Source organism: Myotis daubentonii, chromosome 8, assembly GCF_963259705.1.
Source record: "Myotis daubentonii chromosome 8, mMyoDau2.1, whole genome shotgun sequence".
In the NCBI taxonomy this organism is placed as follows: Eukaryota; Metazoa; Chordata; class Mammalia; order Chiroptera; family Vespertilionidae; genus Myotis; species Myotis daubentonii.
This window is the reverse complement of record NC_081847.1, coordinates 62,521,194-62,547,924: the sequence shown is the minus strand read 5'-3', so window position 1 is coordinate 62,547,924 and position 26,731 is coordinate 62,521,194. Positions and strand designations below refer to the sequence as shown.

At 45.3% G+C, this 26,731-nt stretch overlaps 1 protein-coding gene and 1 long non-coding RNA gene across 6 annotated transcripts in view; one reads left to right on the top strand and one right to left on the bottom strand.

Moving 5' to 3' along the window:
* PTPRM (protein tyrosine phosphatase receptor type M) overlaps positions 1 to 26,731 on the bottom strand; it is a 661,667-nt gene that overhangs the window by 33,057 nt on the left and 601,879 nt on the right. For all 5 annotated transcript variants that reach the window (XM_059706595.1, XM_059706597.1, XM_059706599.1 and 2 more), the window contains one exon: positions 20,497 to 20,594. In XM_059706595.1, coding sequence (XP_059562578.1) covers positions 20,497 to 20,594 — 98 coding nt within the window. The remainder of the gene's footprint in view (positions 1 to 20,496; positions 20,595 to 26,731) is intronic.
* On the top strand, positions 1,343 to 25,867 carry LOC132239772 (uncharacterized). The gene is made up of 3 exons (XR_009454147.1): positions 1,343 to 1,438; positions 24,850 to 25,013; positions 25,522 to 25,867. It is a non-coding gene; the product is annotated as an uncharacterized LOC132239772 (long non-coding RNA).

Genomic DNA, 26,731 nt, shown 5'->3' with positions numbered 1-26,731 from the left:
TTTCTGGAGGATGAGGCCCAGAAATCAGGATTTTAAAGAGATTCCCAGGTGATCCTAATGTGCAGCCAAGGTTGAGAACCACCGCTCTATACTGAGCAGTAATTAGGAGAAAGGGAGCCTTGGGGTTGCTTCCTTCCAGAACGTGTTTGTGGACAGAGCCATCTCCTGTGCAGAGCACCTGTGCAGGCGGACCCAGGAGAGGCCGACGAGCCATTTCCAACCCCGCCCTCTCCTTCTCATCTCCCGGAACATCCTGAAATGGTTCGCCACATCTGTTTTTAGCCTACTAAAACCTTTCTAAATTGGGTTCCTTTTAGTATCTTTTTAACTGCTTGGATTTGTGTCAAGTTATAATTTTACTTTTTAAAAAGAAAAGAAAAAGAGGAGGAGGAGGAGAAGGAGGAGGGGGAGGAGGGAGAGGAGGGGGAGGAGGAGGAGGGGGAGGAGGGGGAGGAGGAGGAGGGGGAGGAGGAGGAGGAGGAGGAGGGGGAGGAGGGGGAGAAGGAGGAGGAGGAGGAGGAGAAGGAGGAGGAGGAGGAGGGGGAGGAGGGGGAGGAGGAGGAGGGGGAGGAGGAGGACGGGGAGGGACGTATGCTTCTTTTTGGATGCAGACTTCCCATGCCTGGCTGTGAAGACCATGCAGAGGTGTGAAGACCAGTGGCTCTGTGGCACCTGTAGGAGCAGAACCAGACACTCCTCTCCTCAGATGGTGGCCAGGCTTGACTGCCTTCTGCAGCCCAGTGTTACCTGCACAATGTCCAGGAGAGGCTGTGCCTCCCACACATCCTAATCCTAAAGCAACAGCCTTCAGCCCCGAAAGGGAGGCTCTGATCAGGCTCAGTAGCTGGGTGCCTCGGAGCTGGGTCCATCGGGCCATCCGTCAGGCACCTGGTACCCAGCCTGCTGTGTGCCTCACAGCAGAAGGCTGCAGGGTAGCAGGAGGTGGTCCCTGCCTCCAAAGGCGGGGTGGGGGGGGGGTCATTGTTGGCTTTAAAGTGCACAAACATGAAACAGCACAGAAAGCAGAGTAACTGCAGGGTTTCTAGCTGCCTGAAAAAGTTCTCCAAGGTGGGTCATGTTAAACGGCAGCCCAGATGACTCCCAGGTGAAGTCAGATGACCCCTGGCAGGCTGGAGCTGGAGCTCCCCAGGCTGGCAGCACATGACCGTGAACTTCAGGGCATCCAGACTGGCTAGAGCTGTGGTTGTCAGGCTTCAGCAGGCAACAGAATGCCCTGCAGGGCTTGTTACACACCCCAGTGCCCACTCTAGGAGCTTGGGTTCGGTAGGTCTGAGGATGTGGGGCACCAGGTTTGCATTTCAACCCAGCTGCCAGGTGACACGCCACTGGTCTGCAGGCCACACTCTGAGTAGCAAGGATTTAGACAACACAACAGGACTGCAGAGTCTGGTCCTCCCTAAGGCTGATGTGAGCTCGGGTAAGTTACTTAAGTCTGCTTACGGTTCTTCTTCTGTAAAGAGGGGGTGATTTTAGTTCTTACCTCAAAGTGATCTACGATTGAGTCAGGGGTTACCAAATTTGTCTGCACATAGAATCACGTGGGGGCGGGTGGGAGTGTATTAAATTCCAAAGCCCAGGATACACGCTAGGCCAATCTATACTAATAAAAGGGTAATATGCTAATTAGGCTGGCGGTCTTCTGGACAACCATCTGATGTCATTCCCGACAAAGCCAAGCCCAGGTGAAGCCACCTACTGGAGTCCGGGGCATCAGCACCTGTGGTTGGCTGTGGCCTGGGAGACGGAGAAGCTACCCACCCCACGGTCCCAGGCACCAGCACCTATGGCTGCGGCCTGGGTGAAGCCACCTGCCCACCATCCCCTGTGGCTGCAGCAGGCCCGGGCGAAGCCAGCTCGGGTCCTGGGTGCCTATGGCTGACCAGAGGGAGGGAACCCAGATCCCGGGTGCCTGTGGCTGGCTGGAGGAGGGAATCCTGGGTCCAGGGTGTGGGGCTGAGGCAGAGGTGGTTAGGGGCAATCAAGCCAGCAGGGGAACAGTTAGGGATGATCAGGCTGGCATGCAGAAGCAGTTAGGGGCAATCAGGAAGGCAGGCGAGCAGTTAGGAGCCAGCCGTTCTGGATTGTGAGAGGGGTGTCTGACTGCTGGTTATCCCCCAAGGAGTCCCAGATTGGAGAGGGTGCAGGCTGGGCTGAGGGACCCCCCCGCCCCTCCATGCACAAATTTCATGCACTGGGCCACTGGTTAAATCATCCTTTCTGGGGTGAGACAGAGGTGTCCATAGTTTCTTGTAGCTCCTTAGGTGACTCCCAAGAACAGATAGATGAGTTTGGGAACCACTGGATTAAGTGATATGATGCAGTTAAAACATCTGCCCCAGTGTAAGTGCTCACACAATGGAAATTCTTATTTTTATTAAATGATAACTTTGTGATCGGGACTCTAGGTGGCCACAGAACTTCAGAGGTCTAGGAGCCACTGAGGGGGTGGAGATGTGCAGCAAGTTTTTCTGGAGAAGGAAGAGGTTAACTGAGCATTGTGAACTGTGCATGGTTTATGGGGGTGGGAGGGAGACCACAGGTGAAAACAAAACAAAGGGAAACACCCACCATTTCCTCTAAATCTCTTTCCTACAAACCTTATTCCAGGGACTGAGAAGACTTGGGAGAGTGGCCAGAAGGTCTGTTCTCCCACTAGGGCGGTTTGATGAGCATCCATCAGAAATTAGGAAGTGCTGTTTGCGATTTGTGGGGAGGAAATTCATATCACATGAAGCTGTGAGGCATCACAGAGTCAGTTTCTGAACACTCGTTTTCAAGGTCATTACAACTGCCACACATAAGCCTTTTGCGCTTGGATTTTGCCATTTAGAGTCACTGCATTTGCACAACTGGGGCCTCATTTAATGGCTCAGGGAGCCAAGTGACTGGTGTGAGAGAGGAGAGCCGGTTCTGGCCAGGACTGCTCACCACCCCCTTCATTCCATTTCCCCGGGTCCTCAAATGCAGAAACAAAAGACATGCCCATGGAGGGAGAGTGACTTGTTTCAGGGAATAAGCTAGAGGGTGTGGAAGGCGAGGCCGCAAGCCAGGCGTGGCTCCGAGCACAGGGCATTTTGGGAGGATGGCACTCAAGGCAAATCATCCTTTCTTCAATCTTGTCAGGTCTGGCCGGGTCTGGCTTCAGGAACAGATGCTAAGTAGGAAGCCTTAAAATGACCGTAGCTTCCCTGCCTTTTTGGGGTGAGAGACAGTATGTGGGGTGGGGGAGAGAAGAGTAGAAGCACAGTGAAACCATCACTCATTTTTTGTCACTAATCACAAATTGCTGTTTCTGCTGGTGTCTCCCCCGCCACCCATCACCAACTCCACCAGTTGCAGGGAGGAGCCTGGGGCAGAACGTGAAGGTCTGTTTATGTGCAGGGGTCCAAGGACTAAGAAAACCATGATTAAGAAGGATTAAGGAACTGAATGTTAGCTCTTCAGTTGGGGCCACCATAGTGTGATCTAATAAACATTACTTACTCTAAAGGGGTAGAAGGGAGAGGGAGGAAAAGAAAGGCACTGTTAGGAGTTTTGATTCCTAAAAGGGTTTTCAACAGTCTCTCTCTCTCTCTCTCTCTCTCTCTCTCTCTCTCTCTCTCTCTCTCTCTCTCTCCCTCTCGCGCGCGTGCGCGCGCTCTCTCTCGTGCTCTCCCCCTCACCCACTTCTGTCTGTCTGCCTCTCTCTTCTAAAAAGAGTCATCCAGAAGGAGTGGCCACAGTTCTATTAATAGTTGTGTTCGGGGCCAGCTGAGCACAGCTTTGATGGAGATACTGGATAGCAAGAGCAAAGAGGCTGCTTGCTACTAAGTAAAGTTACCCAAGAACCCCAGCCAAGAGCAGCTGCCAGTGAGGTTTCCAAGAGAACAGATTTATTGTATCCAAATTCTTTTTTTTTTTTTTTTACAGAGTTCTCACAGCAATAAAAACATTTCCTCATTTAAATATCCTGAAAACGCCTTAACTGGTTTGGCTCAGTGGCTAGAGCGTCGGCCTGCAGACTGAAAGGTCCCAGGTTCGATTCTGGTCAAGGGCATGTACCTTGGTTGTGGGCACACCCCCAGTAGTAGGGTGCAGGAGGCAGCTGATCGATGTTTCTCTCTCATCGATGTTTCTAACTCTCTATCCCTCTCCCTTCCTCTCTGTAAAAAAATCAATAAAATATATTTAAAAAAATAAAATTAATAAATATCCTGAAAAGATAGACTGCTTTGGTCTCTGTGCAATGAAGATGGAAGTGCATTTGCTCTATTTTTTGTTGTTACTGCTAACTTGTGAGTTATACCCTTGAGCCTCAGTTTTCATAGCCTATCTAATAAAAGGGTAATATGCAAATTGACCCTAACAGCAGAATGACCGGGACGACTGGTCACTATGATGCGCACTGACCACCAGGGGGCAGATGCTCAATGCAGGAGCTGCCCCCTGGTGGTCAATGTGCTTCCACAGGGGGAGCACTGCTCAGCCAGAAGCCGGCTCATGGCTGGTAGCGGGAGCCTCTCCAGCCTCCCAGTCAGTTGGACATCCCCCAGGGGTCCCAGACTACGAGAAGGCGCAGACCGGGCTGAGCAACACCCCCCCCCCACACACCTGAGTGCATGAAAATTCGTGCACCAGGCCTCTAGTATATAATATGGGTAATAGCACTGATTTCTTAGGGAGGTTGTAGCGATTAAGTGAGATAAGATGTATAAAGACTTTGTGTAAGGACCTGGCTTATAATTCCTTTCCCAGCTCCTCCCTTCCAAACCTGTTTCATTTGGCCCTGGGGTCTCCCTTGGGCACCATCCTTAAAGCTTATTTCAATGCTGGCACAAAATCAAGAGCTTCTTCTGAAGGTCTGAGTAGCTTGAATTTGGGGAAATGCCGTAGAGCCTGAGTAAATCAGCTTCACACCACCAGGCTCCAGCTCCTGCCTGAAGTTCCTCCCACACGGTTTCTGATTTTCTATCTGGCCTTCCAATTGCATCTATTGATTAATATTATTAATTGATGGACATATAATACTTACCGTACCTACAATATATTATACAATATTTATAATAAACACAAGGTTTATTTCATATCTATAATATTTGTTTTCATCACCTGTAAAGAAACGTGGCCTGACGCCTCTTGTGGAATTTAAACATCATGGCACAGACCACTCAAGAAGTTTATCTTGTTACTTTTCTCTCTCCTACCCAGCAAGGCCAGAGAGCATCAGCGCTTCAAGGAAACACATTTTTCCAGGTAGCTTGTTCCCCACCTCAGTCAATAGATTTGGCTTTGACTTTTAGCCATTCCTCAAACTTAAGTCCTCTTGCCAAAGGAGGGAGATTGCCAACCACCGAGGACAATAAAACGTGTGTCACGTATTCTAAAGATTATTCTGAAAGAAGAGTTTCAGAAATCTTTTGCGCAATGACAGCATTATTAGTATACGTAGATATACATTTGCTGAGGTACATCAGAGGCACTTAAGTGCTAAGGGTTCAGTTTCTATCTCATGGCAGACAGTCTGAAGCTAAAAGATGAAAACCCCATATTGGTTTTGAAATATCTATTTCCCCTTTACTTTTCACATTCCTTCTGTGGACACTTCTCCACTACAGGTCATAGGTCTCCTTTAGCTTTTCCCTGGCAGACTCTGCTCCTTTTCAGTAAGTTCCAGCAGGTAACCCAGTGACATCCTTGGTCGTTAACTCATCTTGTTACTATACTCACGACTAGCTATGTGAGCGGTCCATTCTGTAATCCAGCAGCACCCCCACAATTTTCCAAGCAGGCTACCCAAACACATATTCCTTGATCCCGAGTTTTACAGGACGAGGAAGCAATCTACTCGACACCTTCCTGTCAGGTGTGAAGGGGGCTCTTGGATTTTTCATCAGAGAAGTATCCAAAGCCGCCCACATTCTCATCGCTAGAAACCCTGTCCCAGAGAAACGGGGCGGCAGCTTAAGCCATAAGATGTGGTCCTACACTGGTCTTCAACATATGGCAGAGACTACCAGAGAAAACATTCTGAGGCAGGGAATTCTGTTTGCCTGTTAGCCTAGCTAGCCAATTACATTCTTCTTTACTTAAATTCCTTAATTAGTGAAACTGAAGTAGAGATACTGATGTCGTGCCATTTGGCTAATCTGAAAGGAGTTGTGCACAGACTATAAAACTACTCACTGGATTACTGTGACTCTCTGGCCCTCTTCTCCTGGGAGGCCCCCAGCATTTCCTCACATATTTACTTAGCCGGATAGCCTCAAGCCTTCAGGGAGAGGCAGAGCAAGGCTAAGGAAGCTGAATTTAGCAGATTTGGAAGGCAGAGAAGGAAAAACAGATTCCACTTAAGATGATACACCATTTACTGTTTTCCAACAAATTACTCAAGGATAGGATATCCTTGGCATACCTATAGTGTGCCAAGTGAGGGAAATACCCAAATTTTCAAGAGCTCATGTGAGCAGAACAAAGGCCATACCATATTGCATCCAATTGCACCTCCAAGAAACTACAGATGTATGCTGCCCGAGTGGGTCCCAATGTGACTGGGACTATGCTTTAAACACTCTCAGGCTATGGCACATTTGTCCCAGGCACACCTGTCCATCTGCTACACACGCGGGCCCCCTACCCTCTTACGCGCTTTAAAGACACTAGGGCAGGTGACCACCTATATGCACCCCAAAGACAATGCAGATAAAGTTAGAGGTGACAGAGTGAGACAGCTGAGGATCCAAGCCCAGGCCAGTAAAACAGCAAATACACAGGAAGTCCAGACAGAGATGAACATGAGGATTTTTCCAGGGCCAGGCAACTGCGGCAAAGCAGCAAGAGTGTCTGTGAGGCCAAGCAGCGGCCTTGCCAATGGCGACCATGAAGCGGGCGCTCCCACGCCGTCATCTCCATGGGCTCAGCCAGAGACTACTGCAGAGCTGGCCTGCATGCAGCTCGCAGCTCCCTAGGAGCCAGGAGAGCGTGTTCTGAGAAACACGTGTTATTCAGACCTGAAAATCTGCTTCGCAATACCCCACCACTATGGCACGATTAGAGATAGCTGATACAAAAGTGACAGATGACTTACAGCACACAAAGAAGGTCTCCGAAGCCTATTTTATAATTCATCAATACTTGGGTAAAAAATGACAGCTTTTTAAGGAATTGCCAGGAACTTAATGCATAAAGGTTAACTAGGTGGGCTAACTATAAAGAGATTCCCATCATATCAAGCAAAGCTGTAGTAATTTCACCCACACCCATGTTGTATATACACGTGTGACTTTAGATTCCAGTCTGTTCACCCAATGAATCAGAAATCAAGGGAAGGAGAGTGGTCAACAGGCATTTCCCTTGTACGAAATAAGTTATTTCATTAGCTTATGTGCTCTTTTGTAATTATTCTTCCAACTCTTCAGAAACATTCACTGAACACTTTCTAATACTTTCTATGTGTCCAGCCTTCTGGGACTCACAGATGAAATAACCTAGCCTTGACTCACAGAGGCCTCTGGTCCGAGAGGGGAGGGCAAAATGGTTCCCAAAGGTGTTTTGTTCCTTCTTGTCTGCAACTGTAAGTCCTGCCTCTATATTTGGGTTGTAAATGTCTTGAATGCAGGGATCCCCTCTCTGTTTTTCCGGCCCTCACCAATAGGAGGTCGAGAGGTCACCTGATAACTGGCTAACTAGTGTCTCGTGTACCAGGAGAGTCACAGAAAAATGAACAGACTCTAAGGGGTTAAGTCTCTAACACTGACAACAGCAGTGACACCGGAGGTGTGAGGAAAAGCTATGAGACTGATGCTGTCTTCCCCCAGGAAATTCATTAACTCACTGTGACAACTCATGCGGAATTCAGAAAAGGAGACAATGGTCTGCACTCAGAACAAATAGCACGTTGCTGTTCCCAACAAGGAAAGAGCATTTCTAAATGCGCAAGGATGTGTGAGCAAGGGAGCTCTAGTGTGTGTGTGTGTGTGTGTGTGTGTGTGTGCGCGCGCGTGTGTGATGCACACATGTGGTAAGAACCTTTTATCAGGTACAGAAAATGTGGAAATTGAAAGGAATGTAGTCTGGTTACCCATGTGAGCAAATGTGAGGCAGAGGAATAGTTAGCTTTAACAAATGCATGTATGTTACACACACACACACACCACATTTATTTGCTGGGACACTGTCAGAACATTTTACAGAAGTTGGGATTAGCATTACAGATATGAAATTTTAAATAAGAAACCCCATTACTTTAAGCTTTAAAATGCAGTATTTAGTAATTAACTTAAAATACTTAAGCCTCAGTAAGATTGAAGAATGAAGTTATGTGGTTTTCTCTTTGCTTTATTTTGAAAGTATTTGTTTGCCTCTAGTGTCACATTTTTCAAAATCACCACCCAATTTGGTAGTCAATGAAGTGTTTCCTACTGAAATGAATTTGTTTTACAATTGTGTCTGTTTTTGCATGTTCTTCACACCACAGTTTACCTTTCAATTAAATAGATTTGCTATCCAAATTGGATTGATGGACATTAAGTGATGATGATGACTCTCTACTGATTTTGGGGTGTGTGTGAAAGAAGTTTTCTGTGCACAAGGAGGTCTTCTAGATGCAAAAGCCACACTTGCAGTTACACAGAACACGACGGGTATACAGAGCCGTCGTTATTAGATGATTGGGAGAGTTCTCCAAAGAGGCCCTGTTCTCCCCACGGACCCTCCTGGCAGCGGGCAGGAAGCAGGTGCGGTACTGCTGATCATCGGTTACAGACATAGAAAAGTGCTGGGAAGGTAAGATTGCTTTGTGGTGCCAGCTGATAAACCAGTGAATTGTTATAAGCAATTTTGAGAACTTTGGAAAAGAAGATATTTTCTCAAAATCATAACTTACTGTAGTCAGATTAGCTCATTTTCAAAGGAAGGTCTATGAATTATAGACTGAGCATCGTTTACGGTCCGTATAAATGAAATATAGATAGAACACCGACAGAATTCATCTCGCTGGTACCTAATCACACACTGCAATATTCTGCTCTAGATTTTCTATAAAATGTGTTTAAATAGTGCAGAAGAGATAAAAGTGGACGGCTTCGCATAAGGAAAGGACACGCATGTCCTTTTACTGACTTATTCCCTTTAGAAAATCCAGACTCCATGCTTTTTCCCCCACAGCTGATATTCAGAGCAGACACAGGGAGTGCCAGGAGGGTCCAGAGGCCACGTGCATTAGACGTGTCTGGGCTGCAGATGTGTCTGTTATTTAAATGGAAACAAGAAATAGAAATTCTTCATATAAACATGGAATTTAAGGGTTCATTCAGCCAATTTCCCTTCATTTTGGGGATGTGTAAACTAAGGCTCAGAGATGAGAGGTCACTTAGAAATGCCCACACTCAGCCTGAGTTGTGATGACCTGTCTCCCTAAGAGTCAGTTCTGTGAGGACTCTGGCTACTATTGTCCCAGGACTCCCACCGCCTCCCCCCCACCCCCCAATCCGGCTGCCATCGACTAAGTCTTGGTTGCATCGTCCCCTATTCTTATCTCTAAGAGATGAGCAGGCCAGCTCCTGCTCCTGGCTAACCCTTCACCTGTGCTCTTGACGCCTCCATCATATAGCTATTTCCTCAAGTCTCAGCCCACGGCACTGCTTTTTCTTTTCCAGGAAACTGAGGTTGTCAGGAGAGGGTGCCATTCCAAGTGTGTTGTTCCTTTGTTTTGGTTACATTGATTTAACTGCTTCCTCACCTGTCTCTGTTCTCCAGGCTCCGAAAGATGTTGTCTCTGATAAGGCTGAACTACAGATTTGCACTCTGCCTCCGTGGAAAATATCCCCTCAGCGGTCCGCCTTCTAAGGTGTTAATCTCGCCCTTTCTCCTGATTCTTTCTGTAGCACATACAATTTTCAAAGGTCTCCCACCTTTAAAATATCCTTTGAGTGTAAATACTTCTCTGTTTATTTCTTTCTCTTCCTTTCTCAGCTAAGCTTTTGATAAGATTGAACTCAGTCTACTCATTCATGTTTTCTAGTCTTGCCTTGACCCTACCGACTGCTTTCCATCCCACCATTCGGAGTGAATGCTGGTTGTTAACTGGTCACTCAACATCCCTTTATCCATTCATCCACCCTAATATGTTCTTGATGTCCTTTTGGGGACTATTTCTTCCCCAAGGGGTAGCTTGTCAATTAGGGGCCCTGGAGAGCAGGGGAATAGCACATGAAGCAATCAGGGGGAGTGAGGTGCTCTGTTCTGAACCCTGAACACATTGAGAAAGCCTGGGAATTGTTGGTGCTCACCCTCTCTCCATCAGCACCATGACCAGACTGTCTGGCAGTGAGGCCCGCCCACTCACCAGCCCTCTGGAGTTGGTGCCTTTTCCCTTATCTGTTTGCAAGCCTTATTCTCCACATCAAGAATGCGAGCTCCTATTTCTTCTAATAAATCCCCCTTTGCCTTAAATTAGCCTGAGTTGATTTCTGTTGCATACAATCAAAGAACTCGGATAAGTCATTCCTCTGAAACTACTCAGGCAGAGATTACCAATGACCTTTTCCATGTAAAATCCAATGACTATTAAGATTAGATTGGATCAGCAACACTAATTAGAACATATGGTTCGCCAGCTTAATGCCTTCTATTATAACAAACAGGCACACGACCCACTTCCTGTGTCTACCTTTCCTTACTCCTAGAATGGCATTTCTTTTTTTTTTTTTTTAATATATTTTATTGATTTTTTACAGAGAGGAAGGGAGAGAGATAGAGAGTTAGAAACATCGATGAGAGAGAAACATCGATCAGCTGCCTCCTGCACATCTCCTACTGGGGATGTGCCCACAACCCAGGTACATGCCCTTGACCGGAATCGAACCTGGGACCTTTCAGTCCGCAGGCCAACGCTCTATCCATTGAGCCAAACCGGTTTCGGCTACAATGGCATTTCAAACCTCCATTGATAAAGCCTCAACCAGCTTTTCAGCCTCAGAGTTCACGTCCCCCTCAACTCTCCAACACAGCCTCACCAGGCCACTGGCTCTCTCCCCATACTGCCATTTACTCTCCCTTCTCTGGCTCCCCTACACCCACCCCCTAAGGCAGAGGCTCTTAACCTGTGGATCGCGACCCCTTTGGCGGTCGAACGACCCTTTTACAGGGGTCGCCTAAGATTCATTACGGTTCATAACAGTAGCAACATTACAGTTATGAAGTAGCAACGAAAATAATTTTATGGTTGGGTCACAACATGAGTATCTGTATTTAAAGGGCCAGAGGATTGAGAACCACTGCCCTAAGGGGTTATTGTCTCATTCTTGCTATTTAAAGTTCTTTCTTTTATTAAGGTCCAGCTCCTCACCAATTCTCCATGAACTCCTCTGAGATTCCCTCTGGCAGAACTGATCCCTTCACTACAGTTGTCATCATTCTGACCTACATGTATTACAGTGAACTGTTTAAATGATTACCTAGTACCATATTCTATGTTCTTTGAGGACAAATGAAATATAAATATCTTGGAATTTCTTAGTGCCAGTGTTACAGTAAGTGTATCATTAAATGTTAAAAAGGTATTAGAAAGCCTACTTTGAGTTAATTTGTCAACAAGACAAATCAGGCTTTTAGGTTGATTTTCCAACTTTTTACAGAGGGAAACTGAGACCTTTGAGCAGAGACAACCTCAAAGGGAGTCATCTCTTCCAGAAGAGCCTGCTGCCATGAAGGGCTCTGTATAGCGCCCCTCCCCTACTGCTGACAGCTGTTAGTGCCTTGTTTATTGGGTGATATGCTGGGGGGAGGTGATGAGAAGTGTGGCAGTACCTGGGTGGGAATTATGGAGGAGGGACAGTTTGAATCAGTTACAGTAATATGATTGTTGAAATGGTTGGCAGTAGATTGAAATGCAGAGGAATGTTTATTGAACAAGTATTTATACTAATAAAAGGGTCATATGCTAATTAGACCAGGTTGACCAGACATCTTCTGGTCATCCAGTCCTCCTTCCAGACAAAGCCACAGTGGCGGGGGCCAAAGCAGAGGCAGTTAGGGGCGATCAGGTCGGCAGGGGAGGGAGGTTAGGGGCGATCAGGCAGGCAGAGGGGTTAGGGGTGACCAGGCCAGCAGGGGAGGGCAGTTAGGGGCGATCAGGCAGGAAGGCAGAGGGATTAGGAGCAATCAGGCAGGTGAGCGGTTAGGAGCCAGCGGTCTTGGATTGCGAGAGGGATGTCCGAGGGGTCCCAGATTGGAAAGGGTGCAGGCCGGGCTGAGGGACCGTCCCCCCTCTCCTGTGCACAATTTTCGTGCACTGAGCCTCTAGTAAATTAATAAGAATTAGGGCTATATTTACCCGGGTCAAAAAAGATCCATCTTAAAAATCCAGTTCATTAAAAAAGATCTATCAAATGTATTAGTGACAGTTCAAGAGAGGAAAATTTCGGCAATGTCTATGAAAATAATCTGTCTCTTCCCTTCATTATAGGTTTGATTCTTACAACTTGAAAGATTTTGCAGAAAATATTATTATTATTTTGTACTATTAGGCGTTACCTATGCTATTCCTACTGTTAAGCAGAATTTCCACATTTTATAAACCTGGCCTCTTTCTTGCTTGCTTCTTCCATTGCTCCTGGATCTGGTGGCTTTTGTAGAAAAGCAGATGTTCTTTATTGTATGTGAAAGGGGCACTTGGAATCTTAATATACTTCCCTTGCATGTGAATTAGAAAGTTAATTGATGTGTAGTGTTCATCTTAAACTTTTTTTTTCATTACTCTTTTAGTGACAAATGTTAGGAAAGGAATTATGCCAACCTCTTTGGGTGGGTAAAAATCTTTAAAGCATCCATTTAGGTGGTTGCCTCCAATCCTCTATATCGATAGAGGTTAACATCTCAGTCCCTACTTCTTTTAGCTCCAAAACACTTTGTCACCTGTTATAAAAACTATTCAGAGCAACTCCGCAATAATTTTCCTACATGACTATGAGAGCTTATTTGGATTTTTAACACACAGTCACATTCTAATGAGGTCTTCATAAAACTGACTAAATATGTTTAGAAATCATTAGCTTAAATTACCAGTGCAAAATCTCCTTTGGGAGTCCTGCCGATTTGGTTATAAGACTTTTGGCAGATGGATTATTTCAACACAGCAGAGTTTGTGCATCTCCACACTGACTGTGTAGGTGGGAGTGCCTGGGAAACTGGCGGCTGGATGGAAAGTTAAATATCCCTCAGGTGGGTTCATTACAGAGGGAAAACAATCACAACACATTCCAGTGCAATTTCAATGCCAGGTGTGCAGCCTTCGGCAGGTGCCAGGGAAACTGACAAGGGTCCCATCCCAGAACACACGGGCTGAAAGGGGATGCTCAGTGGTGACAAGGAAGTCTTAGATAATGACAGGCCCTGGCAGATGTGCCGGGGACCCTGCTGGAGGGAAGTGCAGCGTTGGTGTCTTCTGCACCAGGTGCTGCGACAGGGAAGGACTCCCAGTGGCTCCGACACCGGCAATTACCACCGCCTGCTGCAGACTGCTTCAGGGCAGAAAGCAAGGGGAAGCAGTTCCCAGCTCTGACTAATGAATCGGCAGCAAGTCTGTGTAAACAAACGGGCATCCAGCTCACTCATGCCTAATGCATGAAGGACACACCATGTGCAGTAAACATGTAAGTAGGTAGTGGCTGCCCTGGAAAACCATGTCATTTGATTTCTTCGGTGGTTTGTCGCTGCTGTTTTTAAGCATGGAACACGGGAAGTCATCTCTAGACAAGTGGGCAGCATTCACAATGGGAAAAGGTCAGCACCTGGTCCTGGAGGGAATGTGACCTCCGGTCAGAACCTCCAAATCATGCCAGACATTTCAAGGGCAGATGCCATTAAATTCATGACTAACTGAAGACAGGCCCGTGCAAGGGGCTGATGGTAATGAGGTGGGGACTCCTCAGAGCTTACCACGTCTCCACAACCTGGTAAGAATTTAGAAGGATTAATAAAAAAAAATAAGCGTATGGGCTTCCATTTATGAATGAAGCTGAAACCTAGGCAACCTCTCCCCTTCAGTTGCACACTTTTAGCTGGAGTTTCTATGGTTATTTGTCAGAAGGAATAGTTCCCATAAAAAAAAAAAATCACCAGTCATCACCCTGCATGGGACCGTCTAAGTGTCTGATGGAAGGAACAGGGACACACCACTGCTGCATGGCATTTTTTTTTTTTTAGATTTAAAAAAATTGTTGATATTAGAGAGGGAAGAGATATATCAATTGAAAGGGCGAGGGCTATGCCCTCCATCTTACCCCGGATCCTCCATTTTTGGGCAGCAGCCTTAGCCATGTGCTCGGCAAGGAGCTTCTTCCTGGAAGCCCAAGCCTCTGCTAGCCACACCCAGGATTTCTTTAAACTAACCAATGACAATCAAGGGACGTGCGCGCCATAGATATGACCACATCCTGTGTAACAAGACACCGACTTGCGCCCGGCCAATAGGTAGGGTCCACAGTCCTCTCTCCTCCCCTTACTCCAACCCCCCTATTAAACCCCTCTTCCCACAGGGGCTCGGGCGCTCTCTCTGCTGCTTGCCACTGCGTCGGTGAGTGTGGTCAGGGAGCCGAGCTAGCTTGAATAAAGACTCTTTGCTTTTGCATCGGACTCGGCTGGCTCCCTGGTGGTCTTTTGGGGATCTTGAAATCTGGGCATAACATCAATCAATTGCCTCCTATATGTGCCCTGACCAGGAACCAAACCTGTGATGACCTTCCCACGCACCAGACAGTGCTCCAACCAACTGAGCCATGCGGCCAGCATGGCAGGGCTTTTTATTTTTCATGTTTCTACAGTCAGATAACTAAACCTGAAACCTAGCTCTCTGCTAAATGTGCCATGTCCAAGAGACGGGGGGCTTGACTGTAGGAGGGTTTTTGTATTTTTCTTGCACAATCTTCTTTTGACTTTTTAGCCAAAGACTATGCTGTCCTCATCATCTTCCCTTAAAGAATAAAAGGTTTATTGTATGGAAATAGCTTACCTCCTAAGAGAGAGTCTGGAGACAGTGTACTTTGGAATTCCAATTAGGCAACAAATACATGTGTGCCATTACATTTTTAAAAAAATCCAGTAGTAGTTATTTTTCATGACTTTTTACTTTTCAAAATAATTCACCTTGGGATTATTTTAAGTAAGTTCAGATGCAAATAAGGAATATTTGGAGGTGGTGGGGAAGAGTTATTGTGAAAGCACAGTACTGAGAGAACAGTCCCCAGGTGTCTTTCTTATTAGCGAACGTAGGCAGTCAACAAATATTTGTGAAATGAAAGAAGGATTCAGAATTCATCATGCATATCAGGGGAGGAAACCCAAGTGCATGAAAACAGATACAGTAATGAGTTTAACTGGCCATAGTTCATCTCGTTTATGCTAATTGCTCTCTGACACTACGTTGGTCAAATTCCCATTCATTCATTTCCTTGGGCATTTACTGAGTGCCCAGAGGGAGAGACCAAAATTCATAAGGCTGTCTCTTTCCTTACAGGAGCTTCTTTCTGGCGGAGTTAGTAGTTTTTGTTTCTAGTAGTCATTACTCACTGCTTTCACAGCTAAAGAAGGTAGATTTGGAGTGGGAAATAAAGAATTATAAATGCCATTGTAGGTCTTAGGTTTGTTGGAAAGATAAGGGTTATATTAATACCTATATTTATTAAGTCTTCAAAATGGGGCAGGAACTTTCCTAACCACCTGACATATAGAAACTCATTTAATCTTTAAAAGAACCTTATAAAGCAGGTGCCGAGGGGAAAGGTCAGGGGTTGAGGGGGAGGAGAGGCTCAGTGACCTGTTTTAGGCCAGACACACAGGGAGCATGGCTGCCCCAGACTCTAGGCCAGCCTCTGTCTCACTGCCTCCCAGCAGAGAGGGGACTGAAAGACATGAATGGCTTTCACACTTTTAGTACCTAAAATATTGCATTGTAAGTTTTTATCTTTTTTATGCCTTTTTATTAAATTTATTATTGGGGTGACCTTGGTTAATAAGATTATATAGGTTGCAAGCATACATTAACCTTTTTGTCCCTTTGATGCATTCTTTTAAAAAAAAGGGTCATATGCTAAGTGAAATAAGCCAGTCAGAGAGAGACAAGTACCACATGATTTCACTCATATGTGGAATTTAATCAACAAACTGAACTAACAAGCAAAATAGAGACAGTTTCATAGTTAGAGAGCAAGCAGACAGTTGTGTGTGTGTGTGTGTGTGTGTGTGTGTGTGTGTGTGTGTGTGTTGGGGGGTGTTGGGGAGAGTGGAGGGACTGAGCAAAAAGAAAAGAGAAAGAACTCATGGAAACGGACAACAGTGTGGTGACTGCAGAAGGGAGGGGGCGGGTGGGTGGTAGTGCAGGAGGGTGTAGGGGAGATAAATGGTGATGGGGAAAAAATACAATAAAATAAAGAAAAAAAAAGCCAGCATTTTCTTGACTTTTGAGCAGCTGGCACTATGCTGTGACCCTTCGTAAGAGGGTGTTGTGCTAGATGGATGTACAAGTTGGCATTTTTACTCTCCTGAGATAAAGGCCTGAACCTCCTCAAACAAAAGAAATAGTTTCCCCCATATTTTTTCTAAAAGTTTTAAAGCTTTCATATCCTATCTAATAAAAGAGAAACATGGTAATTAGCTGTATGTCTGCTACCCTTCCCATTGGCTAATCAGGGCGATATGCAAATTAACTGCCAGCCAAGATGGTGGCCGGCAGCCAGGCAGCTTGAAGTTAACGTGAGGCTTGCTTACTTCAGTGATGGAGGACTCCAACGTTCCCCGCCTGCCGCTGCCGGCCTCTGAGCTTCCAGTTTGAAACATTCTTACAAATATAGAAGCTAAACAAAACCCCAGAAACCTGCTTTCAGCCAGCCAGGATATCAGAGCTAGAGTTGATACAGTGTTTCGATTATAGAATCCAAACAAACCAGATACCTGCTTTCAGCAGCAGAGGCCTCAGAGCTGGAGCCAGAGCTAAAGCAGGCCCAGAATAAAAAAAAAAAGAAAGAAAAAAAGGAGCAGTTGGGAGCTTCAGTCACCCGCCAGCCTGAAAACAGCCATCAGCCCCTCACCCAGACTGGCCGGCACCGGGATCAGCATGACAGGGGGCAGCGCCCAAACCCCCTGATCGCCCTGCGGCTCTGTGTGTGACAGGGGGCAGGGCCACAACCTCCCTATCCACCCTGCTCTGTTCGTGACAGGGGAAGGTGCCCCAACCTCCTGATCAGCCCTGCTCTGTGCCTGATAGGGGGGAGATCCCCAACCCCCTGATCGCCCTGTGGCTCTGTGTGTGACAGGGTGCGGCGCCCCAACCCCCTGATCGGCCCTGCTCCGTGTGTGACAGGGTAGAGCCATAACCTCCCCATCGGCCCAGCCCTGAGTGTGACAGTGGCGGCACCCCAAACCCCTGATCAGCCCTACCCTGAGCGTGACTGAGGGTGGCATCGCAACCTCCTGATCTGCCCTGCTCTGTGCATGACAGGGGGCAGTGCCCCAACTCCCCAATCGGCCCTGCTCTGAGCCTGACCAGGGGCTGCACCTAGGGACTGGGCCTGCCCTCTGCTACCCAGGAGCAGGCCTAAGCCAGCAGGTCGTTATCTCCTGAGGGGTCCCAGACTGTGAGAGGGCACAGGCCAGGCTGAGGGACCCCCTCCTCCCTCCCGAGTGCACAAATTTTTGTGCACCGGGCCTCTAGTATATATATAAATCAACATGTATATTATTGATTTCAGAGAGGAAGGGAGAGGGAGAGAGAGATAGAAACATCAATGATGAGAGAGAATCATTGATCGGCTGCCTTCTGCATGCCCCCTAATGGGGTTCAAGCCCACAACCCAGGCATGTGCCCTTGACTGGAATTGAGCCCAGGACCCTTCAGTCTGAAGGCTGATGCTCTATCCACTGAGCCAAACTAGCTAGGGTTATTTTGTTTTTTACCTGGTATTCATATTTGGGTGGTTTTTTTTGTTTTGTTTTTTTAAAAAAATATATTTTATTGATTTTTTTTACAGAGAGGAAGGGAGAGGGATAGAGAATTAGAAACATCGATGAGAGAGAAACATCCATCGATCAGCTGCCTCCTGCACACCCCCTACTGGGGATGTGCCCACAACCAAGGTACATGCCCTTGACTGCAATAGAACCTGGGACCCTTGAGTCCGTCGGTTGACGCTCTATCCACTGAGCCAAACCGGTTAGGGCGATATTTGAGTGTTTTATGGTGGCAGCTTTTTTTTTTTTTTTTTTTTTGGTTCACATGAAGAACCAAATGTCCCAGCTCAGTTGATTGAAAGGCTCATGCTCTCCCACTAATTACATATTTTCCCACATATGCCTACAGTCAACATCTGGGCTATTTTCATCTGTTGTTCTATTTATCTCTTCCAAATTTGTGGTACCTAGAATTTTCCCTTTTATGGGGAAGCAAGCTTTCTTTCTCTCATCTTTTAGAATAATTTTTATAAGATTTGAATTATCCTGTCCTTGAATATTTGGTAAAATATATGTATAAATATATTCAGGACTGGTGTTTTTCCATGGCTTAATTTTTAACCATAATTCACTTTTAAAATAATTATTATCTATTCAGAATTTGTTTCTTTTTGAGTCAATTTTAAAAAATCACATCTTATATAATAAAAGGCTAATATGTAAATTGTCCCCTTGGGAGTTCAACCGACCGGGAGTTCGACCGATCACTATGATGTGCACTGACCACTAGGGGGCAGCACGGAATGAAGGAAGGCCCTGGTTGGCAGCTGGCAGCCAGGGGAAGGAAGGCCCCGATTGGCCCTGATTGCTGGCCAGGCCTAGGGACCCTACCCGTGCATGAATTTCATGTACCGGGTTTCTAGTTTGTCAATAAAACTGTCTAATGTATCTAAATTTTCAAATTTATTGTTAGTTATTCATATTACCTGTTCTAATAAAACATCTTTATCCTATTCCTAATATTTGTTATTTTTGGTTTTCTTCCTCTTACTCTGATTGCCAGGTGTTTATTTATTTCATTCGTTTTTTTCATACAGCCTTTTTGATTATGTTGATTTTTATTACTTTTTCTTTGTGTGCTATTGAATAATTTTCTGCTCCTCATTTATTATTTCCCCTTTTCTTTCTTTAGTTGTACTCAGTTCTTCATCTGGCTTCTTGAATTAGATACTTAGTCTTCTTTTCTAACAACCTTTAGGTACCCTTTATTGGCATCCTACAAGTTGACTATATGGTACTTCATGACTCACAGTTCTAAATGCTTTCTGATTTATGGCAGAGTGTTTTACTTTGACCCATTAGTTAGTGGAAGTGCTTTCTCACCCAGATCCTAAGTGAAGATTGATTTGCTTCCCCGTTATTTCCCAGGCTGCCTTCCTTGACCCTTTCTCTGAGGGTCCACACCCTGCAGGTTTAGGTTTTATGTGGCAGAGTTTCAGTTCAAATTCTTAGCACTTCACAGGTCCAAGATGTTATCTCCCATTAAACATCAACTTCCCATTTCCCTCTCTTCCCAGCCCTTGGCAACCACTTTTGTATTCTCTGCTCCGTGAATATGACTACTCTAGGTTCCTTGTGTACGTGGAACCAGGCAGTATTTGTCCTCCTGTGACTGGCTTTTTCCACTTACTGTAATGTCCTCCAGGTTCATCCATGTTGTAAATGGCAGGATTTTTTTTTTTTTTAAGTCTGATGGAGAATTTTAAGAAACAACACCTTTATGGTTTCTGCCTCAATATTTCAATTCTAGGCTGATCTCTAGGCTGGCTTTGGTTGAGTGTAGATCTTACGAGGTTAGCTTCTCTAAGACGTAATGGGTTCTGGAGTTGGGCAGAACCATGGAATTGACCCTATTATAAAACAAAGCAATTGCCCTCTGAGTATTTTCTCATTTTTAAATTTCACTTTGGAAATAATCCTACAACATACCAGTCTCAGGATTAGAAATACTTAAGAGTTTCCTGGTAAAACAAAAATAGCGCCATCAATAGTTAATACAAATAAAATGATCCAAGATCTCAGGGCAGAAGATGATCTCCATCTGAAGTCTGGGTAGTGGAGGCACAGGGAAGTAAAATCTCAGCCAGAGGAGGTGCTGGATTCTAACCTGAGGATTGAACCTGGCACTGTATACCGTATCTACAGTCAGTTTTCCTGAATTAGGGAATGCAGTTATGTCTAAGGTGGCACCTGTGAGTTTTGATACCCAACAGCTAGCATTCATGCTTAGAGGTGTTTTTGTGTGCTCAATAGAGCCAGATAACAACTGCTTTTAAATCTTGAGTGCCTTTCCTATCTGTTGCTATCGCAACAAATGAAAGCAATTCAGACTATGTTTACTGATAATTTATAAGCAAATGCAGCAAGCCGTAGGAGGAGCTATAGTAGTTAATGTTTTCTGGAGGACACCAAATACTGCTCCAGAAGCTCACTCTGGCCTTACGTCATGTTACCAACAAAGCAAGGAACACATGGACACGTGGGGGTCTCACTTACCCTGCCCACTTCCACGAGGTTGGTCACCATTATTATGCTCGCCGTGTTTTCGTGCCACACCATCCTCCAGAAGTCGTAGATGGTCTCCTGCATGGGCCCTGCAGCAAAACAACAGAAACTTTTCTTTTCCCTTTGCCAGTTTCCAAGTAGAACATTTCTGGGCTTGCAAAGAAATCACATGCAGCTCTGTCACTGTTACAGATGTGCTGGAAGCCACCTCTTGCCAGTACTGTCAGGGCACCAAGGAAGGCGGAAGGCCCATGGGCCTTGGGTGTTAGCAGGGCTGAAGCACCGATTGTTCCTGTTCAGATAGTGGTGGCTCAAGGTAATTCCTTAACCTGATAATCCTTACCCTGTTTACCAAACTTTACTCTGATCTGCCTGTATGCATTGCTAAAGGGCAAATGTGTATTTAAGTAAGTAAATAGCGGACCAGGAGGAAGTTGGTGTGTCTCTTCAAGAAAGAGGCTCCACCTGGCCCCCAATGCCTTCTAGATTCATATTTCTTGTATAGCATTTTCATTTGTGTGTCGGCCCCTCCTTCAGATCCTGAAACCTGCCGCAAAGATCGAAGGTCGTGGCATAGATGGACACGGCTCTCTTTTCTAGTGTTGATACAAAGGGTACTCTTCTAAGAGTACCTATAGAAATACAGAATTTTTCACTCAGAGTTGAATTTTCTCATATCATCCAACATATCTGTATTTGAGCTTTTTCTACCCCTAAACTACTGACTCGAAAGAAAGGTATTTTCCATCATTTGGCTATTTATCTCCATAATACTCAAGAGTGATATTTTAAAACATGGATAACATTACTCTTCCTGCTAACAATTGGCAGGGAAATGGTATATAGAATGAAATGAGCCTCTACAGGAAAATGTCCTTTTCTCGTGTCTCATATTTTTCTTATTCTGTCAAATTAATCCATTTGGGGGGCGGGGGAGGTCTGACTTCCTAAAGTGAGAGAGAAGTTAGAGTTTTAAGCAGTTGTACTTCTTGTCACTGAACATGATCAGCACCTCCTTTCTTAGCTCTTGGGAGATCTGAGAATTAAAAACTCTTTCTAATGGACTGGGGTAAAAAAGTGGGAAAATGTGTATTTCAGAATGCCAGTGCTATAGATACTAGCAGGTATATAGAGTTGAAATTCAATATTACTTTTAATCCAGATTTTAGAAAATCCCCAAACTCCATTTGATGACCATGCATATTTGGGGGTATAAATGCACCAGTGTAAGTCTTTATAAGATAAGCAGAAGTGCAGGAAATGTGAGGAATACAACTTCAAAGGCATAGAGAGACACATGCTATGTGTGTAATCAGACAACTGTTCAGGTACGTGCTGGGACCAGGATCCAGTTGTTCTGTAGTATCCCGACAACATAGACTAACAGATTTGGAGCTCAATATCTGAACTGGAGATTGGCCTCAGTTTTTTCACTGGCTGTGTGATTTTGGGCATGTCACTCAGCCACTGTGAGCTTCAGTGTCTTCATCTTTCCTTATCTACATATTGATTTCAATAACATTTGTTGGGGTTATTTTGAGAATTCATAGAGTCAATGAACACTTAGGCATTTTGCAAAATAGCAAAGCACTAGAACAAAAACAAGGTGCATTGAAAGATATTTATTAATGGTTATTTCTTGGCCGAGGCTTGGATACTGAGCAATGGTGGCACATCCCAGGGGACCCTTCAGTCACCTCCCATTTCTCCTGACCAATTATCAACTGGTTTTGTGTAATTTTGTTCTCCTTCCTCATTATCAAAGCCTCCCCCACTTCTTTCCCCAATTCAAGCCTCCACCATTCCTCCTTGTGCTTCTGACTACATATTCTTACCCTCCCCATGAAAACCAACTCCACTGCCTGATATCACTGAGTCTAGTCCCTTCATGGAACCTGTACATCACCTCCCAGGAAGTTGCACTTGCCATTTTGGCCCCTGTCCCTTGGCACAAGCATGCCATTCTCCTGATATATAGGCTGAAATTTTCAGTGACTTCAATCTAAGGTTACAGAGACAAGTAAACATCGATCCATCAATCACTACATTTCTAGTTTGCAGAGAGATACATCCATTGTGTTTGTAACAGCTGGTTACTTACTCACAAGAAATGAAATACCAAGTCCATCTTTGCGCAAACAGATCGCCTTCCCAATGTGACCCGCAAAATAAAGGAGTGGCCCAGACACTTTTTGCCTCCTTCATTAGATACACAGGCCTGTGCCACCTGCTCTGAAACTTCTAGGAATAATTTTGATGACAGTGGCTACAGTGGATGCAGCCGATGTTCCGGCATCACGGATGGTGTGTGCTGGCAAGGAGAAAAGCTACCTCTCCCCTCAAGGCCCAACAGGAGTCTTCCCAGACACATTTAGGGCCAAGTTCCAAAGTGCAACTCACCTGCCCTTTCTTAGGTTTTGACCCCATTGTGATTACTTTCAACTTCCCCCAGCAGGGGAACAAGGCTGTTGTCGTTTATGGCCCATAGCAGGGGCTCAATGAACAAATGAATGAGTGAATAAGTCTGTATGCATATTCATAAACTGTACTATTTATTATTAAAGTATATTAAATATATAAGTATTGAAAGGTATTAACATACAATATTTGCATGGCACCTTTTCTTGACTTAAATTTTAGAGGTCATCTGTGAAGCTTAAAAGCACTTCGCCTTTACTTTTCCCCAACTCATTAAGAGGGGGGCATCTTTTGTAAGATCTAGGTTTCCCTGCCCTAAGGCTTTGCCCCGCAACTTGACTCATTCCATTCCCCTAGGTCGCCAGAGTGCCACCCTAGGCTCCCAGTAGCTGTTCTCTATTGAGGGCAGAGGTTCTCAACTCTGGCTGCATATTACAATGGTTGTGGAGCTTTTAAAAAATCCTGATGTCCCAATCCAAGAGACTCTGATTTAATTGACTGGGGGTGAGGTTTGGGTCTGGATGTGTTTTCGAATCTCTCCTGGTGGAGAACCACAGATCTAAGGCATTAAGGGCGTTGGACTCCACCTTCTGACCTAACTACCAGGTGGTCTCATATGAGGCGTTTGTTTTGAATCTACTGCTTAGCCAAACCCTAATACAAGGTCTCAGAATCCAGGAATCCCATTCTTTCTGATTTACAGGAAACTTCACTTATAAAATGTCATCTCAGAACACAGCTGTCCCACCTTAGCATCGGGCTGAGCATCAATTAAGGTGACACCAGTTTTAAATGTTTACATAACTGAATTTGGGTTATTCTTAAAATAACCCAAAGTGAGCATTAGTGGCTCACTTTTACACCTTAGTCTTGATGATTTTCTTAGCCACTGACCTGGACTATGAAAAAAAAGAGATTAGGATAGAAAAATGAATCAATGCTAAAATTTCAATGCTAAAATTAAGGCACAGGTATCCAGAAGAAATAAAACAGTTTGGGGTTAAAATCTGAAAATGTATTTGAACACAAAGCTTATTCTAAGTTGATCCCAGAAAGAAAAAAGAAGTGTCAGGAGAGGGCCCCCATCTCCCTGGTGCAGTGTTGTCCTTTCTTCCCTGTCTCTCCCCTCCTTCACCTTTGGGGCGCTGTGCACTGTTAGCCTGTGAGAATGGCCCCTTCTCCACCCTCTACCCTACAGGCCTCTCCCTGACCTGTCACTGTGGCAGCTCAACAAAAAAACCGCTCAGGGCTGGGCCTGATTTTCTTTTCTCTTTGACGTACTTCAGATTATTTCCTGATAGGAATACATTATGAGACAGAGATGCATGTCCCCTGACAACGTGAGAAAGCACAATGCAGGTTGGGCAGGCAGACTTTACGGACATTGAGGCTACTCCACTTGATTTAGCAGCTCCTAGTGGGTCTGCTGAGGGACTGGCCCTCATGAGCCCACACTGAGTCTATAGTTGCATGCGTGGTACACGAGATGGTTACTGTCAGGCTGTAACTGGGGGAGGAAGACCATGAGAGGGCTGGTACTCCTGTGCCTTCCATGTCCGTCTCCCAAACGCTGGTGTGGCAAGCGCCCTTACCACGAGGAGAATAATCATTAGAGAGGTCACTGGGGACTGCTCACAGAAAACAGACAAACAGCCCGGATGGTGTGGCTTAGTGGTTGAGCATTAGACCTATAAACCAGGAGGTCAGTGGTTTGATTCCTGGTCAGGGCACATGCCCAGGTTTCGGGCTCCATCCCCACCCAGTAGGGTGCGTGCAGGAGGCAGCCAATCAATGTGTTTCTATCTCTCAATTCTCCTCTCTTCATCTTCCTCTAAAATCAATACAAAGAAAAAAGAAAACAAACAACTCCTAAGACAAGGAATTCAAAACAGCAGGCAAAGGACTGAAAGACCTCCCTCCCTCCAGGTGTGAACAGCTGCAATCCACAGCTCCAGGATTGGATTTCTGCAGTTTCTGGCTGGGTGGGAACGGCCACAATTGCTGTGCCTGTGCATTTACAGATGTTCGCACAGTAGGCAAGGAGGTTATTCTCAGCAGTCCTCCCCCTGTGGGACTAAAGCATTTAAAAGGTAAGGCCTTGAAATTTCAACAATATCAGGCCCGTAACACATTCCATCTCCCTCACAACAGTTGGCACACACAGACCTCTGCTGAGAAGGAAAGGTGTGGCGGGGCCATTCTTACCACCACCAATGCCTGAAGGAACAACAACAAAAAAAGGGCAGAAAGAACTAGAGCACAATAAAGAATAATTAAAAGCAATGAGAAGCATGAAGTGAAAGACATTCAAGGATAGACTCTATTGTGTGAGATGAATTCTCTCGTTCATGAGAAGTGAGACATATTAAAAATTATCATTTCAAACCTTGATAGATGACTTGTACCCCTTATTTTCACATTCTAATTTCTATGCAGTATGTTTTGTGTGTTAACTAGAGCTGCGGGGAAGTCAAGGTCTTTTAAGCTCACAGTGGCATATTCGAGTTTTCTGAAGGGAAGAGAGATAGTACAAATGTGAACTTGTATTCAGTCATAAATACAATACCTAACTCCTTTTGTGCACTTACTATTTCACAGATCCTGTCTGAAGTATTTTATACGAATCAACTCTCTGAATTTAAAAAGCACAATCTTATGGAATAGGTGCTATTGTTTCCCCCGTTTGAAAAGTCAGGTAAGCTTTCCAAGGTCACAGGGCTCGTGAGTGAGGAGCTGAGTGCTGAGGTCTCACCCCATGGGTGCCACTGCCTCCATTTGAATGTCAACGCAACTCAAAAGGGTTCTATTTGACAGGCTTGTGTCTACAATTACCACGGTCCCGGCGAAAATGAAGTAGAAGAAAACCCATGTTAATCACTGAAAACAACCTGTCAAGGTCCCACTGCTACTGAATAAAATCCAACAGAATAAAATCTGCCCAGTCCAGCCTCTCCGCCCATCCAGAGCACAGCAGGTTCAATTCCCTCCACCGGCCTAGCCCAAGCTACATAGGTCACACAGTTTCTCGGTCTCATACCTAGCTTGCTTTGCTCATTCAAATCCCCTTCCTGGCCCAGTGGGAATGCCAAGCTGGGTCCCTTTTAAATTTTCTAAATGACTTGAACAGACTGGGGGTCTTGTTTGTGCACATCAGTCCTCTAACCACCGGACGTGACTAATCCCCTGAGTGGGAGGACAGACTGTGTGTTGTGGGGTACACACTGAGTGGTGGGAGTGCAGAGGGAAGGGTCAGGGGTCCTGGGGGCAAAGTAGCTGTAGAAAACCTAGAAGGCCTTGCTTTGGGCACTGGCCTGCCTTGGCACCCAGTTCACTCCATCAGAACTGGAGGCCATGGAAGGTGGAATATGGATGTGGAAAAAGATGAGCCTAGGATTTATGCATTTATTTTAAAGCTCTTGCTCATAAATAAAAAATGGCCCTATATTTTTGATCCATTATTGTTACTGTTGCTGCTGGCGATAATCTAGAGTGGGGATTATGAAGTCAGTTATTCAGCATTCAGGGCATTAGATGTCCCTTCAGCGGTTTCTGAATAAGTTTTTATTAAAAAACTTTATGCGATTTTTCAATATGATGCTTCCATAACACCTCCGTCTATAATTTTACATTAAGTAGCTTTTCATTTTTGTGGGAGTGAAATCTACAAGGTAAAATATGCCACCCTGCTTTACGGACTGCATCTGGCTCGTGTGTCACAGAAGCCATAATGGTGACACAGAAAACAGCTGGCTTCTGCATTAATAATCCTTAACAACACCTATCTAATAGTTGCATTTGCTCTCCCCTG